Here is a 17,398-nt window from a genome sequence, read left to right on the forward strand (position 1 = left end):
CGTTGGCCAAGAAGGAGCCACGTGGGGCTGCGTGCCCATTCTACCAGCGCATCGGCAGCCACTATTGCCTTGGGATCGGCGTTCCCTTGCAGGACATTTGTCAGGCAGCTACGTGGGCCTCGCTGCACACATTTACCTAGCATTATTACCTTGACAGTCCAGTCCGGAGAGGCTGCTTTTTTGGCCGTTCTGTTCTCCGTGACTCTCTGGTATAATCTTGTTCGCAGACCCACCACCGGAGTTGGTATTGCTGGGGTATCTATTCTAAGGTAAGGAATCAATCACTAACGTGTCTTTCAGATGCACAAGTTACTACTTGTGTAACAATATATCTGTAAGAGACATTAGTTAGTGATCAATTCCTTACCGCCCCACCCATCCTCCCTGTTCTGCGAACTGATTTCTAGGTTTAAGGTCATCCCTTTCAGGGCCCTAGTTTCATGGCATCAGTGGTCAGTTTCTTGCATGGCTCTGCGTTTCTGCCACGGAAAGTAGTCTACAGAACTGACGTCATTGCGCCTGGGTGGGGCCTAAGTAGTCTCCGTGACTTCATCTCGGCGCTTACGACGCCAGCGACGGATGCAGACCCGCACGACGCCACCTACCGATGCGCAGGGGCACTGCTGACGAAAAATTTTGCGGGTCCAGTCTGACGCCTGGGGATATTGTAAGGTAAGGAATCTATCCCTAACTAATGTCTTCAACATATTGTTACACAAGTAGTAACTTGTGCGGGACTACACCTCACTGATCAGGTCCAACAGACGTTTTCCAATTCATAGGAAATTTTGTCGGTAAGTATCCCCTTATGGACATAGCCAATACTGATTTTCACATGGGCATGTCTTTGCCAAAAGGCACAGATAAAGTAAAAGCGATGGAAGAAAATGTGACCTTCGTTATTACTAATGGAGGATCTTTTTCCTCTTACATCGTGATGTATTACCGTTACATAGCAAGTCAGTGACCACTAGTTTAGCTGTCTATGTTGAAGCATATAAGACTAACTGACTGTAGCTGTATTGTGGCTCCATTGAGGAGACCCACAATCACCCTGCTGCATGTTTAAAGCAGAGTTTGGGTGTATTGAATAAACAGTTCTGCACATGCTTCGTTCCAGCTGAAGGATTAGAATTAACTTGAGACAGTGAATAGCAGGCCCAGAAGGAGGTAGTGAAGGGCAGTAATGGAGTGGTTGCTGGCCTCCTGTTATATGTGCATTTTCGCCCTGGCTAGGCAGGGTCTGAAGGGGGTGGGGTGAGTTGTCACTTTAGTTCCACATCTCCCATTGTGCCTTGGAAAGTACTCATGCCCCTAGGCCTTTCCTTTACTTGATGCTTACAATCTGCGGACTAGAAGGTGGGCTCCCGTCTCACAGCCTCGTGTATATCAGTATCTGATTTTAAATCACTGATAATCCGCAGTGACTGCTGCACGTTGTGGAGCCCAGTGAGCTATTGCAATGGCCTGTTGGGAGCTCTGGCAAAAATGTAAAAAAAAAAAAACCTCCTAGGGAGCTACTTAGCTGGTGTATGACTTCCTAAGAAGCGTCATCTGTCGGTGAGACAGAACCAATGTTTTTTTGTCAGCTACATAGATTACAAGTCGAATGAGACTTGTAAGTAAGAAGATGCTTTTGGAGACTTGTTTGCTGGAGGGCCAAGGTTCACTTCCTGGTCTCGTACATTGTCATTCTGGTGTGTTTGACCTTTAAGTTTTTGAGCTCTGCTATCACCCACTTCATATAAGTGCAGCACCTTTCACTGGAAACGTGTCATTTGTTACAGTGTGGGTGACATTGAGAGTGCAGGTGGGTGCTTTCTGATGAATGTAGCTTCAGTTGCCCCCACTGAACTAGTCCCCAGTCACCCCTACAAAAAGCACACAAATTAATCAAATGTATTGTTGAGTATCACCAGCGTATTTAATATGCCTACCTCTTCCATCAACTTCCAGTAATTCAGCATTAACTGGACCTGCCTGGATTCAGCCAAGGATTCCTTACATGCCCCGCCTCTCCCAGTGCCTGCCTTTAGAATAGAAAACCACACGGGACATCGTATACCTAACGTTTCCCGTTTAACAGTAGCTACTAATGGATCACCGATTTTCTTAACTACATAAAATTACTTTGGTGCGCACAGTGCTTGCATCTGCCCTCACTCTGGCACAATAATCGTTGTGCTAATACCGTGTTTACCTTTGTATCAGGGCTCCAGAATCCAGTTTCAAGAAGGGTGCCAACACCAAAGCCTTCGTATACTTCACGGATACATTTCGTTTGAGATCTTTCTTGTGCACCCAGGTGGGACTGCTCTCTCTAGTGGTTTTCTCAAGCAGTACTCAAGACTAGCTGTATGTTCGTGGCTTTTTACGTTTTCAACTCGGAGGAACATGCAATTGTAATTCTCGTCCTTCTTAGCAAAGAATGGCAGCCATTTTTCTTTTGCTGGCTACATCAGTCACCGCAAAGTTTTCCTTTTTTTCCCCCTATGTTGTGGTTGGTTGTATATGGGCATCCATGGACAATGGTTGGACAATGTGAATGTTGAGTGGGTGTGCTATTGGAACTCTTTTACACTGGATACATTTCGTGGTATTCGTTTCAGTGTTAACTGCTTGCCTTTGCCAATATATCTAATGTATCCAATCCACTATTTAAATGTCTTGGATGGCTGATTAAGGTTGTGGTCGCAGCTCCCATAGTCAATACTTCGCCAAAACGTGTGAACAATCTGACGTAAACCATTTACTACAATTGCCATATCCCAAACAGAAATGTGTTTTTGAAGCTTGGACAGTCTTCAGTTTTGCCAATCTTGATTAAAATAGTAGACCTCTTCCCTGCTGCAGGGGTTAGTCATATGCTAATTAAAATATTGGCCCGTCCTGCTACAGTGATAGGTTGTATTCAAGTCGGCAAGTTTTATGCAGTCATAGGTTGTGATCTGGCTGCAAATACTGCTACCTGTCTGCAATAATAGGTTGTGTGATCTTGCTACAGTACTGTTAACGTGCTGCCGTGATAGGTTGTATGTGGCTACAGTATTCTTCTGCACTCATAGTCTATGGCCTGGCTACAGCACAAGACAGCTTGCCTTCCACAATGATGGGTTGTGAGCGAGCTGCAGTATAATATGTCTGACCTTAAGCAGTGGTAGGTTGTGATCTGGCTATAATACAGTTCTGCGATCTTCCACTGTGATGACATGGGGTCTCGTGATAATGTAAAAGTGCTTCGACGTCGTAAAAATGAAGTCGTAATTTGTGTTTTGAATGAATAGAAGACAAGTTTGCTGCAGTGATAAATTGCGATTTCACAGAATGTAAAAAAAAAACTACCCTGCTGCAGTTATGATTGATCTAGAATGACAACTGCTAGCCTGCTGTCGCAGTGGTACATTTGTATGTGAATAGAATTCAAAATTGCTTTCCTGCTACAGTGGAAAGTTGTGCTCTGGATAGTATAAAAGACCTGTAACCTGCTGAAGTGTTACTTTTTTGGGATCGAAAACAAGGCGTCTACCTTGCTGCAGTGATCTCTCTGATCTGAATTCAGCACAGTGCAGTACTGCTGTACTACTTGCAATGACATTTTGCGATCTAAAATGTAAAACTGTGCCCTGCTGCATTTGATTTATGCTTTCAATGAATAGAAAACAAGATTGCCACAGTGGTAAATTGTGATGTTGTAGACTGCAAGCCCGCTAGAGTGTTACATTATACAACAGAACAGCTGCCCTGCTCCACTGGTAATTTAGTTAAAAAAATAAGAAACTGCTTGCTCCCCACAAGTGGTTAGAAAAAGTGTAATTTTAGCTTGTTATTAAGTCGGGTGTAGATGTGCCTAGAAAAGGGTCTCTGTGAAGAGTTGTAAATACTGCAGCTCTTTAACAAAAAATGACAATGTTTAAAAAAAATGTATTCTGACTGAGTAAAAAAAGGCGAACGGAGCCTATCTATTGAAGGCATTTCTGCTGGGTGCAGTGGTTGAATCGGGAGTAGAGGCTTTTTATGTGCCCATGTGTTTCTTCCGGAGGTTTTTTTTCTCTCTGAATGTGCTGACTCTAGGTTTTGTTGTATGCTTAGTGGCAAGCTGCCGTTGATAACTAGAACAGCCTGTCGTACGTTGGCTATTACTTTTGGTATGCTGGATAGTGTCGGGGACCTGTGTGTACGTTGGGTCACCAGAGGGTTGGTGGAAAACCGGAGGTGGATGTCGGCTGGCTGGTAGTGTGCTTGCGAGAACCGCAGCGGTGCTTGTGGCTGTGATGGTGTTCTTTCTTTGACACTCTCGTAGCGCTGCTGTGATTTATACTTGGGTCTTATCGCAGCACGTTGGCGTTTTCAACAATCGTGGCCATGCAGAACAAAATATTGTCATAACACAAATTTCACACAATGAAAATTCCAAACAGGCGATGGCTTGTTAAATTCTTATCCACTTAATGTGCATTAATTTTTAATTCCCAGTGGCTTGTCTGAGAGGAAGCAATGCAATAATGAATTCAGCTCAGCTAAGATTTATTGGCCTTTGGATCGAGTGAGCCGAGGAGAGCTTAGGCACACGTCCACAGTACTCTGTGCTCTGAAGTGGAGCCATTCTCAGAGCAGATGGCTTATAAAGCAGCCCTGCTCGCGTTCCCACACATTCATTGAAGTTTACAGAAAGGATCAAGTGAAACGAGTTGATCCAAAGCTTCATCTCAGCTTGCATTGTGCTTTGTTTGTTGTAGCTGCATGCAATTTCACTTTGGCTATGTTTTGAAAGATGAAGCAATTGTGGTTGGAGCAATTTTCCAGCCGCAAACCGTGGTCGTGGCTCTGAAAAACTTATCATGCTCTTTCCTTGCACCACCTGCAATCAGAAAGGCTTCAGATCTCCACGAAGGAGAAGAACCATTGAAATCCACTCCTGTCCTCACCACTTTGCCCTCCAAAGAATTCCTTGGGTGCACTTGCAAACTGCACCGTGTGATTCCAAGACCCTCTCTTCCTGAAAGTTGGCCAGCAAGCTTCCGAACTGTTGTCGTTTCCAGCTCCATCCTAAGGCATCCCTATTAGTTGACTTATGCTAAACGATTTGTTGAATGCTATTTTACATTTAGCTGCCTCCCGAGTCCCGCTGGAACTTGGCCATGACTGATTGACTTAACTCTCGAGTTTGGTTTCAGTCTCCAAAAGCGATCTCCTAACTTTTCCAGAAATTGAGTTACTTGAAAAAAGATTTAACTTAATTGGTTGTGCCCATTAGTAGATAATCCAGTCCTAGCCAGTTTTAAGTGGTACCAGATATGATGCCGTGTTTAACCTACACATCTCTGCTTTTGAAACACTGCCTTGTTTAACTGTACTTTTCATCCTTAAGTTAATGATTTTTGAAACACAGACCAACATAATAATTGCCAGTTTTCAGTGCCAATTTTTGACTACCCTTTTCTCCCCGTTTTGTTCTTCTCCAGGACACTCAAAAAGCCAAGCAGTTTTGGCCATTCTTGCAGCGAGCTGGCCGTTCAGAAGCTGTGGTAGAGTATGTGTTCAGCGGATCCAGGCTCAAACTGTACATGCCAAAGGAGACGTGCCTCATCACCTTCCTGCTAGCTGGTGAGTGTGAGCTGCTTCTGTCGTCTGCTGGCCAGACCTAGCTCTTTGACATCTTTCCCAGGTTATTCCTTGTAATCAGCTGAAACGGGGGACTACTGTTTCTATTGTATACCTTCAGAAGCTAAAATGACTTGCCCTGCTTTTTAGGTCGACATCTTAGGGACATTGAGAACGCTTCTCTGGGAATACTTTCTGCCTGTTACTTCCCATTGGCTTTGGGGTTTGTAATTTATATTTTGTGGCTTTTTGTTTGGTGACTTTATTTGTTGTAGGCTGTCCCAGGTGAGTTTGTCCCTCCCAAGGAGGAAAGCCCTTTCCCCACCAAATCCCCTTATATTCTTCCACAAGTTCTCCTTTCTGTGAACAGGCCTGTAAACCTTGCTCTTATCTTGTCACATTTGCTGTGCATTCAAAAGAAGTAGTCAAATGTCAGGCTCTGTCTTCTGAGGGAGCTTGGTTTTTATTTTTCTTCTTTGTATTTCGAAATGAGGGGATTTATGCAATCTTGTTTTAATACTGGAGGTAGGAGAGGGTTTTTTCTAGCACACACCATTCAAATGAACTGTGCATGTATTTCAGGATATATCAGAATTAATTTACAACTGAAAAACATTTTTTAATTCTGAAGTGTGTTAAAAACAAATACTTTAATATGATCAAAAGAAGTCATTACATTACGTGATGTCATTTTCACACATTATTGTTTGTCTGATGTGTACTTTTATTAGTAAAACTGTCTGGGCAAATGTAATGATCATTTAAGTTGCGAATGTTTTGTCTGTAATAGAAGTGTGCTACGACACCATACAAACTCCACTCTATGCCACTTCACTCTACTCTGCACCACTCCACACTGCTCCACTGTATGCCAAAGCACACTACACCACTCCAGGCTTGGCCACTCTAATCTACTCTGCACCACTCCACTCTACACTACTCTGAAGCACTGCACTCTATTCCTTTGCACTCTATGCCATCACACTCTGCGCCCATGCCCTTTACTCTTTAACTCTCAACTTTACGCCCCTGCAATCCTCTGTACGCCATTCTAATCTCTGCACCACCACATTCTATGCCACCACACTTTACACCGCTTCACTCTACACCTTTACACTCTATGCTAGTGCACTCTATTTAATAACGCTCCACTCTATTTAATAACGCTCCACTCTACGCCACTTCACTCTATTCTGAAACAATTTGCTCTGTGCCACTTCACTTTGCACTACTCCACTATGCGCCACTCCACACCACTCTAAGGTGCACCACTGTACTCTACGCCAATTTACTCTACAGCACTCTGCAACACTGCACTCTGCGACACTCTGCAATGTTGCACTCTCCGCCACTGAACTCTCCGCCACACTACTCAGCACTACTACGCTCTATGCCAATGCACTCTACGCTACTCTGCATCACTGCACTCCTTATTCCCTCTATGACACTGCACTCTCTGCCACTCCACTCTTCACCTCTACACTCTGTGAATCTACAGTCTAATATGCACCACTTTTTTGTATGCTGTTGAATTCTGTGCTGCTACACGCACTCTATGCCACTCTACTCTGCACCACTGCATTCTATGCCATTACACTCTACGGCACTGAAAACTGCAACACTGTAATCTATGCCACTCTACTATGCACTGCTGCATTACTCCTCTCTGCTACTGCACTCTGTATCACTCCTCTCTATGCCACTTCACTCTGCCTCACTCCTCTCAAAGCCACTGCACTCTGCATCACTCCTCCCTACGCCACTGCACTCTTCACCACTCCTCTCTACACCACTCCTCTCTATACCACTACACTCTGCATCACTCCTCTCTACGCCACTAATTTCTACTCTGCACCAATCTATGCCTCTCTACTCTGCACCACTTTATGCCACTAAATTGTGTACCACTCTACGCTGCACCGATGCTCCACTGCACTCTTATCTAAGATATTGCAGTGTATGCCACTGATTTCTGCGCTACTGCCCTCTATGCTACTGCACTCTGCAACACTCTACGCCAATGCACTCTACACCAGTCCTTTCTACTCTACTCCACTCTGTGCCACTCCAGGTCACGACACTGTGTGGTTGTGGTTTTATTTAACTGAACAATAAATGTATTCTGTGTCACTCCACTCTACAACACCCTCCGCCACTCTTCACCATTCACCCTCTACGACACTCCACACCACTTACCTCTGTCACTAACTTTTAGCCTTGCTGAACAGCAACCATGCTGGTGTACAACCTGGCTAAAAACACATTGGCAAAGCCAATAGCCTTGTATAAGTGAGACCTTGGCTTTGCTTGTTCTTAAATGTTTCTTTAGTTTAGGTGAATTATTAGGCTATTGTGATATTCCTTAAGGACACCTTCCCACGGATGATAAAAGGAATTAGGAAATATGTGACTTTTTAGTATACAAGGGATCACATCTTGTACTTTGGGGGTTTATCACTATTTTGCACTTTTTGTAACGAATGATGATGCTGTCATGCTTTGAATGACCTGAAGACATGTGCAAAACGGCTTTGACATGCTTTGCTCCTTTCAAATGCAAGAGATTATCAAAATCATACGTATTTCATGCTTTAGTTAATGGGTATTACCTTGTGTGCGTTGTAATAGTTTGGAATGCCCAATATCTCTGTCTAATGTACTGTGTAGACCACTCAAGATTCTCCAAAAGCGTGATTTAATATTGGATTTCTAAATTGTAGACTTCTGTGGGATCTCATGCAAAAAGAAAAAAAATGATTTTCATTTTTAAGACAGAAAATATTTGGAACTGTTCGAGACATGAAATGAATACACTCACTATAGCAGTTGGGTTCAAAGAAGCAAATACTGCATAAAAAGTACTGTCTGTGGTGGGTGAGAAGTGAGAACAGTGAATGAGCTCTCAGACCAGCACTCGTTATGTACTTTTCATTTAACTTACCCTCTTTTGTTGCTTATTTTTTTTCATTGTAGAATGACATTGGCATTTAACAATGTACTTCTTGCGGCTGTGGTGGTGGCTGTTTCTTTGTCATTTGAATGATTGCTTTAGAAAAAGACATGGGGCGCTCCCTTGCTATGAATATTTGTTTTATTTAGCATTATTTGGAGGCACAGTATGAGAATGTGAATAAAAGTAATATTTTATGGCTCGCTGACTTACAGCTAAGTAGCCCCAGTGCCAACAAAACTATACATAAGCTGATTAATACGTACAATCAGGTATCCAGGAAGCTGAGCAGGGAACATGCATAGCGCAACAGCATTGGGGATGAGTAGCTTCTTAGCAGTATGCTACCTCCTTACACCAGGTAGTTATTCCATAGGGTCGGTCTTGCCATCTTGTTTGTACTGACTGCTTCATACAAGGCTTTGCTTTCTGTGCCAATGTTCAGAATCTCAACAAGAAGAATAATGACTAATGTTTTTGTAGACGGAGGCTGCAGTTTAAACACAGTATATCTCATTGCTATATATAGTGCGGACTCAAAGGTGTGACTATTGTTATGATTATTCAAAAAAATGAGAAAAAATGCCTGCTGGGTATCCCAATTGCGTAATAAACACTATGTTGCCTGTCTGCTTTGGGTATACTCTTCTTGGGAAACCAGTGCTTACATGTAATGTGATATGTCTCAGAAGGTTAATAGTATCTATTGCCTAGACCCTGAAGCGCCCCCTGAAGCTGTGGATACAACGACTTCTGAAAAGTCTTGTTATATATATGTTCTGTAGCATTAACAACATAAAAGGATTACACCTTCTGTAATGCACTGGTCTGGTTGTCTTCTGGAATACTAGAACCAGAACATGCTGTTTACATTCCTTTCTGATACCTTGCAGTTGGGAACTCCAGCTACCACACTGCGCTGTTAAGGTTCCCTTGAAACCCTGGGGCCAGAATCTCCACCAACAACTATTTGACTTTGTTTCTCTTAATACTTCCTGAGGCAGTACCTGGTTAGACCTGGGACTGTGTGAGGGAGGCCACCCTCCAGGCTCGGTGCACAGTCGTTGAGAGTTAGCACGGTTCCTGCGTTGCTGTTTGTAATTTTAGTTCATCTAGTGTTCTACCATGCTAGGCAAGTGTATGTTCCTTGCGCACCCTGACCTCCCATAGACTTGTTGATTCAGTGTTTGAGATGAAATACTGTGGAATTATACATACTGGTTCCTGGTGCCTGATAACTCCCACGGGACAAACATAATTTATTTGGATATGTTCTGCAAGTCTAGTACTACATGTGTCTGGTGTGGGTTAGTCCCTTATATTAATGGAAGTATTTATAGCTCCATACCCCCAACTTCTGAAAGTGGCCTTTAACCTGCAGCTAACTAACCACTAACAGTTTGTTGCCCAACTGCAAAATGTGACCACCAGGGCCAAGCTGTTTCATAGTCCCAAGGTTAGAAATAGGGACAGCCTAGCTGTGAAATAAAGCTCACTTATTTAGTACCAGTTTTTGATGGGTGTGTATACCTTTCCAAATGAATCCATGTATCTCCTGTTAATAAGACCTTTTCTTGAGTTTTCGATGCCCTTGTTGTGTTTGCATTTGACTGTAGGCCTTCTTGCGTGTATGCGTTTCCTGAATATAGATGTTTTATAGGGAGGAGAACTGGAAAGAGGTCTAATGAGGCGAGTGTGGGGAATGTAAACTGTGAGGAAGTGAGTTAAGGCAAATCTTCCTTTAAAGTGTAGACAATGTATTGTACTGATAGCAGTGTGTGGTGAATCTGGGGTTCAGGTCACAGATGTGGGTGATTATACATGTTTGAAGCAATGGAAGTTCAAGCGTTGATTTTTAGAAGTAGCTCAGTGACTGAGTGCTGTGACCCAGAGTGGTCTTTTAAAATGGTTGAGCGGTTTGAAAAAGGATGTGGGTGTGCAGAAAGGTAAGATTTGACATTAGGAAACCAAGGAGTGGTCTTGATCTTTGCCAGCTGTAGGATCCATCATGTTTCTTGGCTGTTGCTTGCTTTTTTTACGTTAATTATAGTTTACCAGTATGCTCAGCTTAGTATCGCAATGCAGTGTTCTACGGTAACGTGACATCTACCTTTTCAACCTCACATTCAGTAATTTAGGCACAATCACTTTGTTTTATGTACCATTAGAATCAGGATACTTCATAAAGCTGCAGGCTGGTGTCCTCTCTTCAGTAATCACTATGATGAAGGCTATCGTTCTACCGATAAGGAAAAAGGCCAACATAAGTCATGCAGTTTTAGACAATCTGAGACCGATTTCCTTGCTGCCATATACCGCGAAGGTAGCTGAAAAAGTAGTGAACTCACAATTGATGGCGTTTGTGGAGGAGGCCAAACTCCTTCATCCTTCCCAGTCGGGATTTCAGGCAGGATATTCGACCGAAACTGCCTTACTGCGTGCCGCAGAGACGCTACGGCAGGGCGCTGACGCAGGTCACACCATGGCACTGGTCATGCTCGACCTAAGTGCAGCGTTCGACACTGTAGCACATATCACCTTGCTACAGTGTCTGAACAGGGGAGGTGTGACTGGTCGGGCGCTCGGCTGGTTAAAATCCCTCCTAACAGGCAGAAGTTTCCAGGCCCAGAGAGGCTCGTTTCAATCTGTGGAAATGGCACTGGAACAGGGGGTGCCGCAGGGCTCGGCCTTGAGCCCTACCTTATTTAACTTATACATGGCCCCCCTAGCAGCTGTGGTTCAATCGTTTGGTGTAGAGATAGTATCCTACGCCACTCAACTGCTGTTCACCCTCTCCCAGGCACCGTCAGGTGGAGCAGACAACTTTAGAGCATGTATGCAGGCGTTAGCGGTGTGGATGGATAACCACTGCCTAAAGCTGAACGGCTCAAAGACGGAGGTGCTGGTGGTCGGTGGTGATCAACTCAAATGGACTTGCGACTGGTGGCCAAGCTGTCTGGGTACAGCACCTACCCCGTGTACGGAAGCTAAAAACCTAGGGATTTGGGTAGATCCCACACTTTCCTATGAGGCACATATTGGGCGGTTGGTGGGGAAGTGTTTTGGGGTGCTTAAGATCCTGAAAACCCCTTGGACCTACTTCCCTTGGAGCCTAGACGCACGATGACCCAGGCCCTGGTCACATCCCGGCTTGATTACGGGAATGTCCTCTTCTTGGGAGCTTCCAGCAAAAGTATAGGGCGGCTACAGGTATTACAAAACGCAGCGGCACGTCTAGTGCTTAGACTACTTAGAAGAGCGACATCCAAAGTCGCACTGGCGACCCTCCACTGGCTTCCAATAAAGGAAAGGATACTGTTTAAGGCCCTCCTGATATATCACCGTATCCTATGGCAGAAGGCTCCCCCATACCTTACTGATTTGATCACTAGGTATGAGCCGAGGAGAGCGCTGCGGTCGTGCGGAATGGGCACGTTGGTGACCCACCGTTTTAAGAGGGCTAAAATGGGAGGTCGCTCTTTTAGAGTGATGGCCGCCACAAGCTGGAATAAACTCCCGCTCAGTCTTCGCCTCCAACAATCGGAAACTAAGTTTAGGTGTATGTTAAAAACTCACCTGTTCCAAAGGTGAGTTGGGTGCTGGTCTCTGATGTGGGTCAGTCACAGTGTCTGGCTAGTATTGATCTCGCAGAGCGGGGACACGCCGAGATGGCGCAGCCATAGCGCTTTACAAATATCTTTATTATTATTATTATGAAAAGACTTGCTGCGTAAACTCTCCTTGTTTTCACTTTATGGGCAATCAATATTTCTGTGCCATACTAATATTCTGTAGGTTCCCCATTTCTTGCAGCACCGGCTGGGGAAGCCAGAAACTAAGAGCATGCCTTGAGCACAGTGGTGGCCTGGAGGGCTGAGAGGTAGCACTAGTGATCACAGAAAGGACCACTACTGGCAAAGAGGGGGGGGGGTGTCTCTTATCCCGCTACTGTCGTTCTTGTCCCCACCACCTGTCGCTAGATCCTTAGGCTTCCGGATGGATCTGAACGCCTTTTTGCCTCGTTCTCATCTGTGTCCACCCAAGGCTGCTCAATGTACATAATTCCATTAAAGGACGAGTTTATCAGTGATCTTTTAGTCTGGCATGGGACGCTTTTGTTCTTAAAGCCAGATGACATGCAGAAAAGAGCAGTGTGCGAAATTCACGTATTTTGATGTCACATAATTGTGTGCAATTGCGCAAAATTATGTGAAATTCAAAAACTGCATTTAGAAAGAAATGCGTCCTATTGTCTAGTTTTGCATGCAAGGATGCATTTTACACTAAACAGCAGCCCAAAAGCACAAGTGCTGCTAATGGTAGCTGCTCGAGTTCTGCTAGCTTGTGTTCCCTTTCCCCTGCATAGCGTAATTTTGCAAATTTCATGTATCAAATTTATCGTGAAAATAAGCAAGAGGCTCCAGCGTAACATACATTTCACCAGGTCTTAGTGCAGATGCCAATATTTTTAACACCTCTGTTTGACCCTCAAACTCCAAGATGTGTCCCTGAGCCATATCAGCCCTGTGAAGTGTTCTATTGGCGAACTACGTGACTAAAGTTTTAAAATCTTCAAAGAGAATTGCTTTCCAAGTCAAACATGTTTTCACAAGTAGAGGCCATTGTACCAACTGCCAATGTATACCATCTCTGTTTACGTATGCAGCATAGAAAAACCTGACGATTCAAAGGCAGGTCTGTTGGCGACATTGGTGCAAATCCAAGCACTAGAGTGAGCATGTACTTTTTGAAGACAGCTTGGCCCTCTGCTACTGTTTTTAGGGGATGAGAATCCTTTTTTGGGGAACTGCAACACTCTTCCTGAATGACTGTTTAATTTCCTGCATCTTCAAGGAAATGAAACCTACTTTAGTGGCCCCACTCTAACATTTATTTAAATGCCCTTTCTAAATAGCTTCCTTCTTAATCACGGCAGCTACCATTTGGACGTCTTCACAGTTTGATGTCTGCATCATCCAGTTCTTTTTCCAAAGATCTACCATTATTGGTGGGAGCTTGGTTACAGACCACCTGCAAGATGATCTGATGTGCTCACCTGGTACTGGATTGAAATTGAGAAAATAAAGTAGAAAAACACTTCTGGGACTACAAAAGATCATAATTCGCGATTTGATTTATGTGTACGTGATGCTCATTGTGTCTGGGTTCCCACCTGGTTACTTTTTGAACTTCTTTCTGCAAACTGCACAGTTTAAATTCTGTAAAAGAAAATAGGCAATCTTTCTCAATCCACTTTCTTTTTAATATTTTTATGTTTTGAAAGAATATTTGTATTATGAAAGGAAATTCATAGTTACATCAAATTATATATAGATTGCCCTCGTTAGGTGTCTAATCTATGTTGTGCATAGTACACTCTGTGTCAATGGGGTGCCAGTGATGGTATCCTGATTAAATAGCTGAACACATTTTTTAAAGGAGAGCACTTGCTACTCATCCAACACCTTTACCACAGCATATTCTTACAGTTTTAATTTGTTTAAAAATGGTGCTGCTCACCTATTTCAAAATACGGACCAATTACAATACATTTTCCCTGGTTTTTATTCTTCATGCCACTACTACGACATTTTGCACTACCATTTGCTGAAGCTTGTAGGTTGTAGCTTTGTGATCTTCCATAATAGCAGAACAGATATGAGACACATCAACCGATGTACTACAAATGAACATTCACTTGTTTTGCTTTCTTTATCCCATCCTTACTTAATACATCCTAAAGAAGATGAGATTTACTCTTTTTTTCATTACTGATCTGTCAAATATCCTAGTCAATGTTATGATTCATTGGACCAAGGATAACAATGTGTTGAAAGGTTACTGTCCCACCACATGAAGTGTTTGGTGGTCTGTAGCCTTTATTTAGCAGTGCTTTGGAAGATGAGTTGCAATTGGCAAATATTGAACATGAGCTGCTCCAAATTTGCCTTGAGTCTTAACCCAGATTTAGTATGTAAATTGAATTAAAAAATGTGAATATTAAATTTTCCTTGAATAGATTAACTATTCCTGATCCAGAGGAATTGGATACACACACACACACCACACCACACCACACCACACCACACCACACCACACACCCATACCACACCACACACCCATACCACACCACACACCCATACCACACCACACACCCATACCACACCACACACCCATACCACACCACACACCCACCACACACACACACACACACACACACTGCACACCACACACACCAGATTTCTGCATTTTTTTTGTTAAGGCTTCATTCAAGAAGATCTTACAACCTTGTAATGCAGAGAATGAGTTTTATTATTGGGTGGGCTTGGGTGGTAGAATCTTTCCTAAAGTATGTTCAGGATGATGATTGTTTAATTGGTCTAGCAAGGTTTGTACCTTGTTTCTTGGATATGCCACTCTTTATAATTTAGCAAAAGCGATGAGTAGATTTAGGTTATTTCATAACTGAGTTCACTTACAGGATTCTGATATTTTTGTCACACTTACTATGTTTGTATTGGTAAAGCCTCCAGCCACACTTTCCTATGCCTAGGATGAGACAATTCAAGGATACTGTTTTTGAGGGTTAGGTGGTACCTGCATTCGTGACAGGGTCGGATTGGGATCACAATTAGGCCCGGGCACTCCCAGAATGTGGGCCACATTTTCCTGATCATCCCTTTCATGGATCACCATCGGCTTAGTCTCACTGGAAACTGGCTCGTTATTTTTTGTTATAGTTTTGTATAGCGTGAACGCTGCCCAAAGTAATTGGAGACGAGACATGAGCACCAGTTACATTACACAAGATCAAATTCATTTTCATTTTCAGTATGAAGATTAAGAGATGTGCCCTGAATCACAAGATGTTGAGCGGATGCTTGGACTCAAACCCAGTTTTAACGTCTGCAGTTCTTACAATAGCTTTGCATTCAATTGCATGCAATCCTCTCCTCTCAACCAACAAGGGGTAAAAGACACTGGGGCTAAGGGGACTACAGCTGCCTGCTACAGAGACCACTTCTCTTACTCACCGCCTCCCCAGTCCATGATAACCTCAGGGCATTTAGCTGGCAAAGGAGGTGTCAAAAACCCTATTGCTGCTTGCCGGTGGGGTTAGGTGAGAATGGCCCAACATCACCTGCCCCCCTGCGAGGCCCCTGCATACAACACACACCCCTTGCACCCCCCATAGTCTAAAAATGATGGATCTGCGGGGATGATACTGCTCCTGGCAGTGCACGCGAGGCAGTGCACCGAGCTGATAATGCCCCAAAGGCTAACACAACGCCTGGACCCCTGCCTCAGTTTACAGCATGTCAGGAGAATGCTGTGATGCTAGTGCCACGTTAAAGTGGCCTGCTGGGGATGATAGTCTCTTGGGCAGCTTACAGAGGCCCAAAAAGCTGTCCCCCGGTGACCCCGAGGCACCGACCCATCAACCAATGTCGGATTGTCTGCCTTCCCAATCTGACCCCGCATATGTAACTGTTATAGTTGAACGTTTCCTACATAGGGCCAAAAATCGGGCTCACACTCTCGAATATGGCAGACCATTTATGCATTAAAATGTGAGAGTCAACCTATGTCCCTTTTCAGTTTGGCTATCCTAATTTTCTCTATGTAATTCTGAGCTTTATACTGTTTGATTAAATTAACAGGTGATTGTAAACACCTCTTCAACCTTGGATCAGACCGGCAGAGGTAAAAGGGCTAATCCACCAATAAGTAATTGAGCTTTGGCAGGGCAAACAATCTTGTGTCATTCTTTCTATTAATGTTGGCTAGTTTTTCCCATTACAGTTTGACTCAGATGTTTAATCTACAGTATATCACGATTGACCTTAAACAGATTGTTAGTTTAATTCATCACTGGCTCCAGGAACTTTCCGGACGTGCACTCCCGAGCCCTCAACCCCCCCCCCCCTCCTATCTGCCCTTTCCGGGCATGGGGCGACTCGGGCCCAAATAGAGACTTATGCTACGGCTTTGCAGGCCGCCCTTGGGCCCTCTCCCATTCCTGGGGGATCCTCAGGACCTCCGCTCCTTGTGGGGTCTCCGGACTCGCCGGCTGGTTCTCCCTCCACGCCAATTGAGCCCTTGCCTCCCGGGAACGTCGGTGATGTGCTGTCATCAGGGCACGGCCCGGCTGGGTCCCCCTCTACGTGGAGTCGTTAGGGCGCGGTCTAGCTGGGTCCCCCTCTTCGACTTACGGCGCCTCTGCCACGCCTCATAGCCATGCGGGGCTCCCTGTGGTGCCGCAGGTGGTTGCCGGTGCTCATAGCCCTGACTTGAGCACATCCCAGCCTTGAGGACATCCCAGCCTTCTGGGTAGGCGGCTGCCTGTCCAGAGCCGGGGTCGCCGCTGTCCCTGCGCCAGAGGCTCGCCTCCTTGGCTCCGCCTCTGCCCCTTACTCTGGAATCGGAGCCCACTCTGGATGAGGCGGTGGAAGATTTCCTCGCCGGCCCCAGCACCCTCTCCTTCAGAGGGGGAGCTTGTCATAGTTTGGGCACCGACTCGACGCCGGAGGCTGCCGAGCCGGCATCTGACGAGGCACAATCGGCGTCGACACGCATTGTCGGCACCTTTTCGACGCAGAGTTCTGGACTCTTCTATAGAGGCCTCTGGAGAGAGTTTGGCGTCGGCCTCTCGCCTGGCGTCACCGGAGCTAGTGTTACCAGTGCCCCGCTTGGAATTTGTGGACCATTCTCACGAGCTCCCAGATCCGGCAGGCTGTTCGCCTCCGCGGGAGCCATGTCAGGATCCTCATTCTTCCATGGGGCTTCCTTCCATGGGGCATTGGGCGCACCCTCCGTGTCTTGGAAGGGTCAGCTTACAACCCTTCC

The 17,398-nt window shown here is 44.8% G+C and overlaps 1 protein-coding gene across 2 annotated transcripts in view; it reads left to right on the plus strand.

The window, feature by feature from the left end:
- SND1 (staphylococcal nuclease and tudor domain containing 1) overlaps positions 1–17,398 on the plus strand; it is a 2,092,018-nt gene that overhangs the window by 941,647 nt on the left and 1,132,973 nt on the right. For both annotated transcript variants that reach the window (XM_078677758.1, XM_078677762.1), the window contains exon 15: positions 5,463–5,604. In XM_078677758.1, coding sequence (XP_078533884.1) covers positions 5,463–5,604 — 142 coding nt within the window. The remainder of the gene's footprint in view (positions 1–5,462; positions 5,605–17,398) is intronic.

Source organism: Lissotriton helveticus, chromosome 1_1 (genome assembly GCF_964261635.1).
Source record: "Lissotriton helveticus chromosome 1_1, aLisHel1.1, whole genome shotgun sequence".
In the NCBI taxonomy this organism is placed as follows: Eukaryota; Metazoa; Chordata; class Amphibia; order Caudata; family Salamandridae; genus Lissotriton; species Lissotriton helveticus.